Source organism: Onychostruthus taczanowskii, unplaced genomic scaffold (assembly GCF_017590055.1).
Source record: "Onychostruthus taczanowskii isolate IOZ18803 unplaced genomic scaffold, ASM1759005v1 scaffold14, whole genome shotgun sequence".
Lineage (NCBI taxonomy): Eukaryota > Metazoa > Chordata > Aves > Passeriformes > Passeridae > Onychostruthus > Onychostruthus taczanowskii.
This window is the reverse complement of record NW_024498573.1, coordinates 12,219,543-12,233,805: the sequence shown is the minus strand read 5'-3', so window position 1 is coordinate 12,233,805 and position 14,263 is coordinate 12,219,543. Positions and strand designations below refer to the sequence as shown.

Genomic DNA, 14,263 nt, shown 5'->3' with positions numbered 1-14,263 from the left:
ATTCAGTTGCAGTCCCTGTAATTCACAACAGCCTTTGAAACACATCTTTCTCAAAGGCCATGGTGGGTATGGGAGGGAAGCTGCTGGTCCAGCTGCCTCCTAAGCCAGCTGTAACTTGGCACATCAGTGTCTTACTGTTGAGTGCACTGCAGCCCAGGGAGGTGGCGATCAGAATGTCCTCTCTGTTTGACCAGGGGTGCAGCACTTGGTGCACTTTGCTTCTGCCTTCCTTCAGCTGCAGTAATTTAGTGTGCAACTGACAGGTGCATTGGCCACTTGGCCAGATCCTCTTTCAGACAGCAGATGGAAAAAATGCCAAAATGACGTTTTGTGACTTAGAATTCTCTTTGTGTGATCAGAAATGTCACCAACTTACGCCAGCCTGCTATTATTTGAAATCTACTGTATAACATAGAGAAGGAGAGATACTAAACAGTTGGTTTGAGCTGAGGTTTTCCTAGAAACTTTAATGTAAATTTCCAAAAATGTGGCTCTTACTAGCCAAAAAGATTTCAAGCATCATCTGATGTTCCTGTTTTGCTTTCATAAGCTATAAATCCCAGAGTACTAAAGCAAAGCGGACATGTAGAGGTATGACAATTTTTTCTTTCAGTTTTTACAGTGCAAATGTTAAATTTTGGAATTTAAGACAATCTAGCACTCCAGAATCCAACTATATCAATTAACACATTTACCATTTTCTTTTTTAGTTTGTTGGCAAAAGCCTTAGCAAATTGGGAATTTAGAATACAAGGAGGCAGTTTAAACCTTATTCAAATGTTTAGAAGCAAAAACTAAAAAAAATGGCAAAACAACCATAAAACTGGCAACAATTTGCTTATAAGTCTAATGGGCTTCAAAGTCTAGCTCTGCACAAAAGTCCTTGGGGATTACATCACTAGCACTTCCACAGAGTTTCTACTGAAAGCGAACACTTCTTACACTTGTGCTTCCCAAAACAACCAAGAAATTTCCTCAGATGACTCACTCGTTGTTGTAAAGGATGACAAAAGTCAGAGGGTCTGCAAAAGCTTATCAAGTTTTTATTAGTGAATTACACACTTGACAGGGAAATTGATATCAGTTAGGCCCTGACCCCCTGCATAATAACATGGCAGGGAGTTTTGCATAAAGGAGTAGGGTGAAGGTAAAGAGAAAGAGAGAGAGAGAGGAAGAGATGGATAAAAGAGAGGCAGAGAGGAAGAAGGGGAGAAAAAAAGATCACCAGTCCTGGCTCCAGTGCTGATCCAGCTGATGTGCCCCCGGTCCTGGGCCTGGTGGGGATACCTTTCTCCAGGTAAGTTTTACCTGCCCTAGAGATGAATTTATCACTTTCTATGCAAATTAGTTACCCTGCAGTCTCTTCTTCCAAACCTTTCTGGAAATGGGCCAGAGAGCTTTGGGATCTTTTTGAAAAATAGACACCCAGTTCTGGACCACACGCCCATGCTCGTGCTCTCTGTGTCGTGCTGATGTCCAGCAGCCAGAACAAGGCCGTTTGTCCCAGGAAGGTGCTGCCCAACCCCTGTATGGCCCTTCACCAGACACCAGCAGTCCTTGGCTGGCTCTGCAGCCACTGGCTATGGGTGTTTGGGACACACATCAGCTCCTGCTCTGCTTCTACAGCATCGCCAGCCTGAACAGAAAATGAGACTTCACAACCAGTGACTTTGCTTCCTTTATGCCCACTGCTGACAGACAGCAATGAATAAATGAATATGAACCTCCAACAACCCTCACATGAGGACTCGAGCTGGACTGTGTATTGCCATACTTCACAATCACCAACCAGGCAGAAATTGGCATTGTTTCTGTAAAAAGAGGCCACTCTTTCCTCCCAACACCAAGACTGTATCTCAGGCAATCACAACGGTTTTCACCCTAAAAGGTGAAACCATTCCTGGGCCCTTGTGGATGAACACAAACCCCTCCAGTGTCACAGAGCCAGAAACAAAGCCAGAGACAAAAAGGGAAAAGCATGACAAGTTATTTCAACAGCAATATATCTTTAAAGTGACTGGAAAATGAGAGTGTTAGTTCCACTGCCTCCTGCAATATTTATTGGTGCTGTCTTAGATTTCTACAACCGAAGGAGGGAAATGTCATCCAAAGTGTCTGCCCAGTAGCAAAATGCCTCAAGACTGAAGTCTCCAAGGGGGATGCTGAGGACACAGATCCCTTCTGACAGGCAACAACTGGACAGTGGGACTTACTTGCTCAGTGTGGAAAAAAACACACCAAACAGATATTTCAATTTTGTCCTCACACTAAAATGCCCAACTCATCTCACTTAGGTCCTTTGTCTTTGGGGGAGAAGTCATCCTTTTTTCCTTCCTGGTCAAACTGCTCTCTGAAGGGGAAGGGACATAGAATCTTCTTGATCCAGCCCTGAGGCCTGGATGAAGATGTTTCAGGGCTCATACTTTCAAAACCTTCTGTATCTTTGGTGTGTACATTTATCACATCTCCAAGACAGTGACAGAGAAACTGATCCAATCTAAACCAAGTCTGAAAATAATTACTGAATTAAAGAAGGGAAAACCCCAACACTGAAAGGGCACACATTTCAAGAAGAATTTTAAACACTTCTGATTCAGATAAACAAATCCTGATGGTAAAGAAAGAATCAACAACTGTTTCTCATGCTAGCAATATATATTTATTGTCATTTTGGAGATAGGTTACTGTGTGTATATCAGAACTTCAGACTAAAACAGACTGGGATTATGATTGCTTAGCATATGCCAGTTGAAATGAAATGACTGAATGTGAAGCTCACCCTCACAAGACCTTCAATTGGTCTATTTTTGCGTGTGTCTCCCCCACACACTTAAAAAAAATTAAATCTGAGTATCTTTCCCTTCCCCTTCATTTCAGCCTCAGAAAAATAAATGACCATCTAACTGGACCTTTTACTACCTTTACTAATAATCTGCTAGCAATATGAGAACATTCATATAGTTGATTCTACAACTTCAAAAGGAAGCAAAGCTTTACAATGCTCTTCCTCCACATTATCTGGCTATTGAGTCCAGCTTTAAAGACTGTCTTATATTAGATTATTGCAGTTTTATTATGCTGCAAACCTTTTCCACACACACTCTGCTATTCCACAACAAGCTGCAGCAGTGCCAGGCCTGACAGTCTGTGCAAAAGCTGCTGCAGTGCTACAAATTATTGAACACTTTTCCTCTCCATCTCCTACTGACTAACAAACATCTTCCATTAATTTAACAAGTTGCAAATACTGTCCCCAAAAAGGGAAGGCAAGGAAGAAGATATTTTGTTCTTTCATATAAAAAGCAAACAACCACCCAGACAAAAGAAAAAAAAATAAAATTCCTTCAACTCCAATCCCCCACCCAAAAAACCCCAAGGTCAAAACTATTGGCTGCCCACTGTCCCCACCCTCCCCTAGCTTTTGTAAGTCACCACGAAAACAAATGCATACAACTTACTGTACAAATACAAAGCTGCAGGCATTCAATTTACAGAACATTCTGAAAATATTTCAAGCATAAAAAGTACACTTGATAATTGCAAAAATAAAGTTTCACTTTTTTAAAAAACATTTTGATCAGAGCTTAAGCAAAACAAACATTTAAGGACTCCTACTTCAGCTTAATTCCCTAAGAACACAATCTTCAGAAATTAAAAACAAAAACCTCAGATTTTTGGTGATAAAGTAACTGACCATGTCTTTTAATGAAGAGAAATGGTATATACAACAATGGCACAGACCTTAAGCATCAACAACATATTTCAGCCAAAAGTAAGTCAGCAAGTGATCTGAGTCATTCTTAGCATCACACAGTAGTCATTACTAAGAACCTCAATCCACCAAGAACAGATATCAAGTTTAGACTGGTATAAATGGAAGGAAAAAATCCATGACATTAAATAGGCTCAGTTTTAGTCACTGAACTCTTTTTTAGGCTAAGTTTCACTAGTGCAAGACCATTTGTTTACCCAATTAAATGAAAGCTCATAAATGTCACAATTTAAGAACACTCATACAAAACTATTTTTCTTTTAAAAAAGTGCCACATACCATACTTTTACTAAAAAAGTTACAAACTAATGGAAAACTGTCTGTCTCCATCTCTTGTCAACAAGGAAAGGCCAAAGTGATTCTCTGATCCCAGCTCGAAATGGCGTTCTCTGACCTATCCCCAGCATCTCCAACTTGGAGCAGTCCAGCTGAGTGTTCTTGGGACGAAGAGCACCCACAACTGGACTATCAGTAATCTAAAAACAGAAACAGAAGACAAAAAATCCCCCACACCAATAAGTAAACAGAAGTGACAGAAAAATACTTCTACACATGTACATTAGAAAGTTTTCTTCACAGCACAGCTTTCTATATAGGTATGGTTGCCTCCTCCCTTCTATTTTCTGGAGGTTTCTATGGCTGGCATTTTTTTGCTATTTGCTTGTTTTATAGTTAACTTTATTTCAATCCATCAAGCCATGTGAACTGTCTTATGGCAATTTTTTCTCACTCTTTTTCTGCTACTATTTGTGGTTTTCAATATTTTATTCATATTTTCACTCTGTGATTATCATCACAAGGTAAGGAATGCTCCAGAACTTAAACAAAACCATGTCTTGATCAATATGAAGACAACCATGTCTTGAATAGAAATAGAGTTGGGCAGAAAACACTTAAGACTAATTGTTCTGCACTGTTTTTCTTCCACCTTCCAAGTCACATTTTAGTTCCAGTGTTCACCAATTCTGAATCCTTAGAATTTATTTTGTAAGTAAGTGAAATCTTCTTGACATGTCATATGCCCATCACATTACCAGTATGTCTTTCAGAGTAGTCTCAAGTGTCAATAAAACTGCAGGATGAGTGTTTTCAGCAAAGCAAAAATAATTTGCAGTTCTTTAGTGCATGTACTCAGAAATAAATCTGGACATTGCACAGCTTTTAGAGAGCCCTATCTTCAAGTTAACGTTCTATCAATCTAACATAAAAGTACAGATTTGCTTGTGACTTAGGGGAACTTCTGCAGAAATACCATTACACTACAGACTGGGAAACTGGTGACTGACTGACCGCATCATTTTCCTAATTCAGCAGATCAAAGCAGCTGCTTTTTTCCTGAGCTTGATACCAGCCAGTCCCCTCAGCAACAGAGCTGCTGTGCTGGACATGCACAGCCTGTCCTGAAGAGGAAGCTCACTTGCACAGCCAGTGTGAGACCTGCTACTTGCAATGATCAGGCACATCTGTCTGCCTACAGGTCCTACAACACATCACTTACTGGTCTCAAGTGGCTGCTGGGAAGGTTGAAAGCATCTGCAATTGCACAGGCCATCTCATACTTAGTCATCTGTTCATTGCCAGACCAGTGAAAGGTTCCTTTTATTGATGGGTCCTAGAGAAGAAAGAGGAAACAGATGAAAGGAAGCAATCAGCTGGCCCTCAGGCTAATTCCTGTGCAAGAACTGTGCAGAATTAGCATCTAGCAAGACCCTATCAAAAGGTATATCTTACAGCACTTCAGTGGTGTTCTAGAAACATCTGTACCTTTTCACAGAACATCTGACCAGGACCTGAGACTGGAAACTGGTGTTACTTCTATCTGACCTGGCTTCACAGTCAGTTTGTGTCCAGTAGAATGAACAGGAAGGAAAGGAGCTGCCCACTGACCAAGAAACGTCAAAGAGCTGGGGAGGAGGAACTCAGCTGTTCTGTGATGTTCACTTACTCAAAAACAAAAGCAAAAGGCAAAAGGCATCACGTTCTGAATGTTAAACTGCAAACCCTGTACAAGTCCAGTCCATGTTTTCAAAGTTACCATGTGAAAACATAAACATGGCTGTTTGTTGTTCGGCTCTGTTACTTTGCAAAGATGGTAATCTGAAGGTGCTGTGGTGAACAAATACAAGGGGCATTGTTTGGCCACTTTAGTGTTGTTAATACAATAAACAATAGCACCTTTGAGAATTTTTAGTTAAAACTAGCAATTTGTAAAAGGTATATCAGAGTAGTTGGCATTTCTAATTCTCTCCTCTATACCAGGAGACAGTTTTCAGAAGGGTCTGTCTGATCCCTTCAACCACTTTTGCTTCAAAGACCACAATACCCTCACAGTTGTGCATGGATCCTGTAGTATTACAACCAGTTCTTTCCTCCTCCCCAGCATTATTTGCAGAAATGCAAATAATCCAGGTGATGTGCAGCTCTCAGCTATTCAGAAGCAAAGCTGACAACTCAAGCTGTTTTTACCTTGCAGAGGCTCATTTCTTGCCATTCTTACCAGCATTCTCTTCTCTGCTAGTTGTCTGCAAACAGCTGCTACATCCTTGACATTGGTAGGAAATCTCTGTTGCCAGTGGTCCATGTTGGCAGATTTATTACTGAACTGCACTTTATCAAACATAACTGTCACAGCACTTTCCTCCAGTCTTTCCACCTCTCCATACAAGACAGGAATCCTAAGTACTGCAGTTTCTAAAAGAAAGAATATTTTAGATCATGGGTGGGTGCCAATGTTGCAGCATAATCTGAAAAGTGGAAGCGTTAAGAAATATGCTGATCATATTAAGCATCTACAAATCACAAATAAAATGCAAGCAGTATGTTAGCTTACAGAATATAATTATAATTTCTATCAAAACCAGTTTATAAACACTAAGATTATAGAAATTATTGTATTGTTATTATTTATTTTCATTTATGCCACTGATTTCCAGAAAGTCAACAAGCTTTCATTAATTGCATAAAGATGCCTGTTTGGGTTAGAACAAAAATTAGAAAATTAAAATATCTGACTACTCTGTGCAATTACTGCAGCACTACCCATCCTCTCTGAGTAAGAGCAAGGAGAAAAATTTCCACCAATCACAGGTCATCATGTTCAGGCATAAATTACAGAGATGTTTGACCCATCATGCAGAAGCCTCCTGTAAAAAGGAGGATATTATTTACCAGAAAAAAAAAAAAAATCATGAACCTTGAAATAAATTAAAAACTTGACAAATAAGGAATAGGTTCACAGAACACAATAGTAAACAATGTTAGATTCCAGGACAGTGATTTGAGAAATTAACAAAATGCAAAGAGAAACATATTTCATGATGGAATACATCATACTAGTCTATGTCTGTCATGAAGACTCAAAAAGCCTCTGAGAAGAAATCCAAGGCTATGACAAATTACATAAAAGTAACAGTCTTGCTGAAAGAGAAAACAAAAAAATTGGAACTGAAATTAGAAGCTGAAGTCATCAAAACATAGCCATTCTTAATATACTTGGAGGAAAATGCTATAGGTATTGGAGAGACAAACAGAAAAAGCTAACACAGACATTATTCTCACAGAGAAGTAAACCAAAATAAGTACTTAGACAAGAAAAACAAACAGAAAACCCAACATGACACAGATTTCCTACTGCTCTAGATGCAGTTATTTGGTCACTCCGAAATACACTATTGTCTTTAAATACTGATTGAAACATCTATTTTTGAATTGTTTTAAAAATATTCATTCTTTGAGAAGACAACTGCCTTCCTTTCATTCTCAGCTCTCTGGGATGTGGAGAGGATCAGCCTCATGTCTAACAGCTCCGAGGACATGCTGACACTTGGTAGTTCTATAAGCGTGACTTGATTCCTATATATTTGTCTATTTAGAAGCATGTATTCCCTTCTAACCAAAGTAAAATATCTTCTAAAAAAAAGTTAAAACCACGTACTGGAGATTTTCACATTTTACAACAGAAATGGACAGGGCAGATCTTCACACAGCTACAGATTTGACCAGTGGAAATCTACCTATACCGTATCAGTAAATCAATGGCTGGAACACCAGTACATGGAAAATACTTGTATTTCTATGAATCAAGAGAACTCATCTTCTCAAACCCTTTACTCAGCACCACCTAAACATTCCTCCTGCTAATAATACCACTGCTGCAACCCACTGCTGCCTGACAGATCCTGCTCCAAAAGGTTACGAAACCAAACTGCAGAGCTGAGTTGGGGGAAGGGTCTAGCAAGATACCCACACATCCTTGGATTTGGTAAAGTCTGATCGTCATTACCAGTCTAGAAGAGGGAGCAAACAGCATCGCAGTCAAATTCAGAGATGGTCTTTAATCTGGAGGTGGAGTGAATAATTGTCATTTAAATTTATTTTTACCTAAATGAGACTTTTCCTATCAAAGTATTTTTTTTACAAAGTTTCTTTCTTCCTAGTAATGCCAAATCCATCATACCCCGCATATATTTACTTACTGGAAGACCATCATGCTAATTTACCAATAGCTTGGTTCTCCAGTTGGGAAGCACAGAACCACAGTGTGAGTGTCAGAAACCTCTTCTGCATGTGCACTGAGATTACTTTCTTCAGATTTTTTTGATAAAATGCAAGTGCTTCTTTCGTTATAATCTGTAACTGGATGCTGACAGTGCACTACCTAGAAGCAGCAAAATCTCTCTTTCATACAAGAAATAAATCTTAAATTAAAGCGAACATGCTATTTTCCCTTAAGTAGAAATTTAAAAATTATGTTTGTATATTTTGTGTGCCAAATTTTCATTAAGAAAAGACAAACAAATTTTAAAGATCTGGTTGTTTAATACCATAAATAAGTTATTAAACCTTTTGTTACAAGCAGGACTATGATGTGTGCAGGTGATTAAAACCAAAATGGGTGGCCTGTTGGTATACATAATAGAGCAAAACCCAAAGAGTAGCAAGACTCCACGTTGATTTGACCTGTATTATTACTGAATCACAAGTCTGGTTTTCCCTTTAAGTAAACATACAATGACAACACCTGCAATGCATCCCTATAAATAACTGCAGCTGTATATTGAATGAAGTATTTTATTTTTCCTTAGGAACACCAGATTCAGAATAGACACAGGCTTACGAATGTTCATAAGGGAGAGATGAATAACATGAATGAAGATTGGAACAGGTAAGAAATAAAAGCTTTAGTCAAGATATAAGCAAGAGGAATTGCTCATGAGCAAGGAGACCAACTCCTAATCACATTCTTCTCTGAAACTCGTTTCCATGGTTTTGCAACTTCATTGATGACTTAAAGAGTCTACTAAGCTAATATGTAACTGAGTCAAAACAGAAAGCCTGTATTAAAAATGGTTGTGTGTCTTACCTTCATTGTTTTCCAGAACTGCCTTTTCACCCTCCAGTTTGGTTTTACCATATAAATTCAGGGGATTGGGCACATCAGTCTCTTTATATGGAGGGCTTGTTCCATCAAATACATAATCTGTACTAATGTAGATCAGAAATGCTCCAACTCCAGCTAGGAAGGAAATGTTTATAGATGATTTATATTAATTCATGCCTTCTTTGAAATCCCAGTAGACCCTTAAATCTCCCAAGGATCTCATCTTCCATGCACATTCATTCCTGCTGCTTTGTCTGTTCCCTCATCCTTCACAGAGTTGCGCACACTACTCTTATGGAAAACAGATCAACAGCACACTGATGGCAGAAGTGACATTAACATTTGCACTATTTGTACTGATGTCCCTGTATCACTAGATGCAGGATTTAAACCAGACACCAAATCCATGAGATGGTCTCCTTACCTGCCTCCTTTGCTAAGTTTGCTGAAGCAGCCACATTGAGCTGAGAAGCAGCATCTGGTTGGCCTTCTACAACATCTGGCCTTCTCTCAGCAGCACAGTGCACTATAACATGAGGCTGGAAATTAAAGACTAATTTTAAACAACCAACATGTCAAGAGATGGCAGTTGCACCCTAACTCTAACAATGACAACCTTCAGGCAAAACTAAGTAATAAAAATAGTATTGTTAATTTTAATTCTGGCATTCCAAAGAACACCTTTTCCTTAGTACCTCTTTACAATAAAACCATACTGTTTCAAGATAAGAAAAACATTTGTCATTATTGAGAATTTATGGTCTTCAGTAGCTTCAATCTTACAGCAACTCTGAAGTTGTACGGATTTTTTTCTTTTTAACTCTGTATAGTAAAATATATAAGATAGATCTTTCACACACACAAGGGTACTAAAAATTTTAGGTAAGCTATTTACACACGGCTTACTTGATTTTGCAGATTATTAAGATGATATTTACTATTTTATAGAACAGCATCCTGGATCATGTATTTCAGGTTTTATATATTCCTCTTGGCACTCAGACTGAAAAACAGTGAACACTGCACACTACACAGTTACTGCTGTTGTATTTAAATATTCCTCCACTTCCCCAAAACTGCATATTGGCACATTGCTGTGTCAATAACTCAAAAGCATCTTTTCCTTTGCAGTGTGCTGGCACGTACAGCTGTGCCTGCAGCCTGCCCGTGGTGAGCACAGCAAAGGCCAGAGCTGTCTCTATCTACAGAGTAAACCTTTGCTCTGGGTGGGGCAGAGCACACACCTTGGGCTGGGCCAAAGCACCAGCCCACTCGCGCCCCAGAACTCAGCAGCACTATCAGCTGAGCACTGCACACAAAGTACCCCTCCCATCCACTGTATACTCCAGAAACTTACCTGGAAATCATGGATAATATCATGAACTGCAATAGAGTCCAGAAGATTAACATGTTCAAATCTGGGCTGAGCTCTCCTGTATCCACAACCAACTGTGTTCCAACGATTTTCATTGAATTCTTTAAACACAGCTCTGCCAAGAAGTCCCGTAGCACCAGTGATCAAAACTCGCCTACTGGGAACGACAACATCTTCCTAGGGAAATGACAGAAGGAAAAGTTTTGGTTCCACTGTAATTTTTCACTGTTTTTTCTTTAAAAGTATGCAAAACTACAGTCAAAGGCTACTGTATTAAAAAGGCTTCTCCTGAGTCAAGTGTCTCACTGAACACCAACATCTGGAAGAACCAATACTGCAGCCAGCCAACTATTTAACCACATACTCAAAGGTAATGAAAACAAAACTTCTGTGAGAAACTCATTTACTTCTACAACAATTCAAACCACTAGTGAAGACAGAACTTTAAGTTCATTCAAAAGCTGATAACTTTGTGCAATCTGAAAGGAGGGAACTAACTTCTTTAGAAAATGGACCCAAAAGATCTAACATACAGGGTCCAAATCCTACAACAAATAATTCTGGATAGAGTGTGCCTGTTAAAAGCTGCAGCAATGTAACTTACTTTAGTAATTAAAAATCTTGAATTTTATTATCAAATAGAAGAGTAATTAATTGTTACTCAACACAATAGTCTAACAGTAAGTAAAACCAAGATATGGATCTCTTGTCATTTTTACAAAATGCATCTGGAAGCAGTTTGACAATTTCAGCTCTCAATCTCTACAACAGACTAAAGCTGTACTTCAGCTCCTGAATATTTTGGTACTTGGGACAGCTGTGAACATCAGCACACAAACTTCATCCCACCCCTCACTAGAGCATCAGGTTTTCAAGACAGCAAACACAAGATCCATGTCTGTCTCTGCAATCTTTATTTTCCTTTAAACAGCTGTGAACATCAGCACACAAACTTCATCCCACCCCTCACTAGAGCATCAGGTTTTCAAGATAGCAAACACAAGATCCATGTCTGTTTTCCTTCTGTATCAGCCACGAATAAACCCAAAAACTGCCTGCTAAAAACAAAAATGAAAGCATATCTTTACCATGCCTGTGCAGAAAAAAACTTTGGGTGTGCAGAACCCACAAATCTTGGATTTCCTGACCACTTTACACACAAGGACAATTTGTGACAAATTACTATAATTCTGTACATCATAGAATGCTTTCTGCTATGCAATCTTAACAGCCCAGTAATTTCTAAGCATTGTACCAGACTGCTACTTTTTGATTGCAGCACAGGAAGCCACAGCAATCACTCCCAAATTACTGTCTTTCATCTGTGACGTTACAAAGCTTTTGTTCCATAAGGGTCTATGCAGAGGGGCACGATGGAAACAGCCTACCCAAAACAGTCCAAGTTGCCAGCACAGTGCATGCATTTTTCTCAACTCTCAATCTCCAGATGAAGGCTGATTTATTCCCATTAGTGCTAGATGAAAATTAATAATTTACATCTGGACAGCCACCTGAAAGTAACAGACTACAGCAAGTGACATTTCAAAAAGTTACTTTTTTGCTTAAATTTTACGAGAACACAACCTGGTTTACCATTTTTAAGGCTACTCAGGCTTCTCTGAACAGCATGAGCAAGAACATGCTACTACTATTTTCTTCTGTAGTACTTCTGTCAGCAAAGTCTGCACAGTGTCACAGGACCTATGATCAGAGTTCAACATCCAGAGGTGCCCACTAATAAATATCCAACACTTGCTGCAGAACGAAGTCAAAAGGTTCTCCAAAAACATCACTGAGTATCTTCAGCAAGTAGGAAGTGACCAACCCAAAACCAAGTGTGATTTGCAAAACCTGACGTTTTAGAAGCTCATTCATCTAAGTTTGTTTATTTTATATATCATGAAGAGGATGTTACATCAGCAACACAGCTTGAACTGGACACAAACACAGCTTTCACCAAGCACAGCTTGCATGCTACTGCTGTTGTCTGCAAGACTGATTGATTTCAGTCACTTGTACCTATCATTTGTCTTGCCCTTTGTTTCTGAAAGGGCAAAGAAATTATAGATGTTTGTCGTATATCCAACACCAACCAATTTACCAGTTGAAACCTTTTCTTGCCAGAAGTTTTAGCATTCTGGTGATAAAAATCCTGAACAGATGAACTCTTTCCCTGTATGCTGCTTTGCTCCTTCACAGGACATCACCTAGCTGCAGCAGCATTTCTATGGTCTATTAACACTACCAAAACATGCAATTTTGAGGTTTATAATGAACCATCCTATTTATTGTTATTTGATGTCCATATGAACCAAGAAAAAGAAAAATGTCTAATTCACATAAAAATAAACGAGTCACAACATTATCAGGTTAAAACGCATTTCTATGGTCTATTAACACTACCAAAACATGCAATTTTGAGGTTTATAATGAACCATCCTATTTATTGTTATTTCATGTCCATATTAACCAAGAAGAAGAAAAAAAGTCTAATTCAGATAAAAAAAAAGTCACAACATTATCAGGTTAAAAACAGCATATATCACTTTGCAAACACTACTAAATATAAACTCACAGTATATTTTATAAAAAGAACAAAACATGATGCATTTCAAGTTGAAAACCAGAAACTACTTTTAAAGTTTATAATAAAGCTTTTTAAGCTTTATATTTTTATTTAGAAAATCATGCTGAACTAAAACCACCAGTTTTCAGGAATGGCCACCAAAACCCGGAAGCTACCGGTGTAAAACATCTGCAACATAATCCGATGAGATCCAAGCCACTACAGGGAAGGGAACGTGAGACGGAGCTCTCTCAGCTCTGACATGCCCTGCAGCCGCAGAAAGCAAGAGGCAAACCCCGGGGCTCCGCGAAGGCTCGCAACAACAGGTGACCCCGCATTCGTGTTGGCAGAAGTTGTTCTGCCCCTCCCCACACGGCCAGCCCCCATTGCTGCGGCAGCTCACGTACACCTGAGGGCACCACGGACCCCGCCCGGGACAGCGGGCACGGAGGCGCCTCCCGGAGGAATCCTCTGTGGAACCATCGCACACGGTCTCCATCTCCGAGCCCCTCCCTGTGCCTCGGGCCCGCCGAGAGCGGCGCCGCGACCCCCGGGCGCCGCGGGCTGCCGAGCACAGCGTCCCGCTGGCTATTCCCGGCGGCGGGGCCGTGCGGATACAAAATGACCCAACTCCCGGAGCCCGGGGGCGCTCCCAGCCGCGGTTCTCAGGTAGCCGCGGCCCCTCGGGGCTCAGCCCCAGCGGCAGCGGCCCCCCAGGCCCGGTCCCGCCGCGAACGCGTCAGCGCTCCGGGCCTGCCCGCCCGGCCCCGCGCTGCACAGCCGCCCCGCGGCGGGCTGCCCGCCCCTCCGCCCTCACCTCCACGAGCTCGCAGCGTCCCGGCGCGAAGCGGATCCTGAGCTCTTTCTCCCGGCCCACCATGGCGGTGCAGCCCGGTGCAGCCCCGCGCCCGCGGCTCCCGGCGCTGCGCGACCGAGGCTCCGCGCCCGTGCTGAGCGCCGCGCCACAGGGGGGCGCCCTCGCCGCGTCGCACGCCCGACGCACGCGCCTCCCACCGGCGCCCGCTGATTGGCCGAGGCACGCCGGAGGGGGCGGAGCCAGGACGGGTATTTAAAGGGGCAGGCGCGCCCCCGGCGCGACAGGGAGGACCCGCACGGGGTGGGTGGGATCGGCGGCGGGGCCGGAGCGAGCGGGGAGCCCTCAGCGCCCGG

The 14,263-nt window shown here is 41.1% G+C and overlaps 1 protein-coding gene across 1 annotated transcript; it reads right to left on the bottom strand.

The window, feature by feature from the left end:
- Positions 1-1,020: 1,020 nt before the first annotated feature.
- Positions 1,021-14,065, bottom strand: MAT2B (methionine adenosyltransferase 2B). Its single transcript, XM_041397622.1, has 7 exons — positions 13,911-14,065; positions 10,510-10,704; positions 9,577-9,691; positions 9,135-9,287; positions 6,270-6,463; positions 5,271-5,384; positions 1,021-4,248 (listed from the first exon to the last, which is right to left on the bottom strand). Exons 1-7 carry the CDS (start codon positions 13,971-13,973, stop codon positions 4,078-4,080), a joined length of 1,005 nt encoding a protein of 334 aa, XP_041253556.1. The 5' UTR covers positions 13,974-14,065; the 3' UTR covers positions 1,021-4,077.
- Between the last annotated feature and the right edge of the window lie 198 nt (positions 14,066-14,263).

Bases quoted from the DNA above. Each gene is read 5' to 3' on its own strand.
- MAT2B (XM_041397622.1), bottom strand. From the start codon at position 13,973: ATGGTGGGCCGGGAGAAAGAGCTCAGGATCCGCTTCGCGCCGGGACGC. The intron at 10,705-13,910 runs GTGAGGGCGGAG...TCATTTCCCTAG, and splicing joins GACGCTGCGAGCTCGTGGAG to GAAGATGTTGTCGTTCCCAG. The intron at 4,249-5,270 runs GTAAGTGATGTG...TTCTGTTTTTAG, and splicing joins CCAGCAGCCACTTGAGACCA to ATTACTGATAGTCCAGTTGT.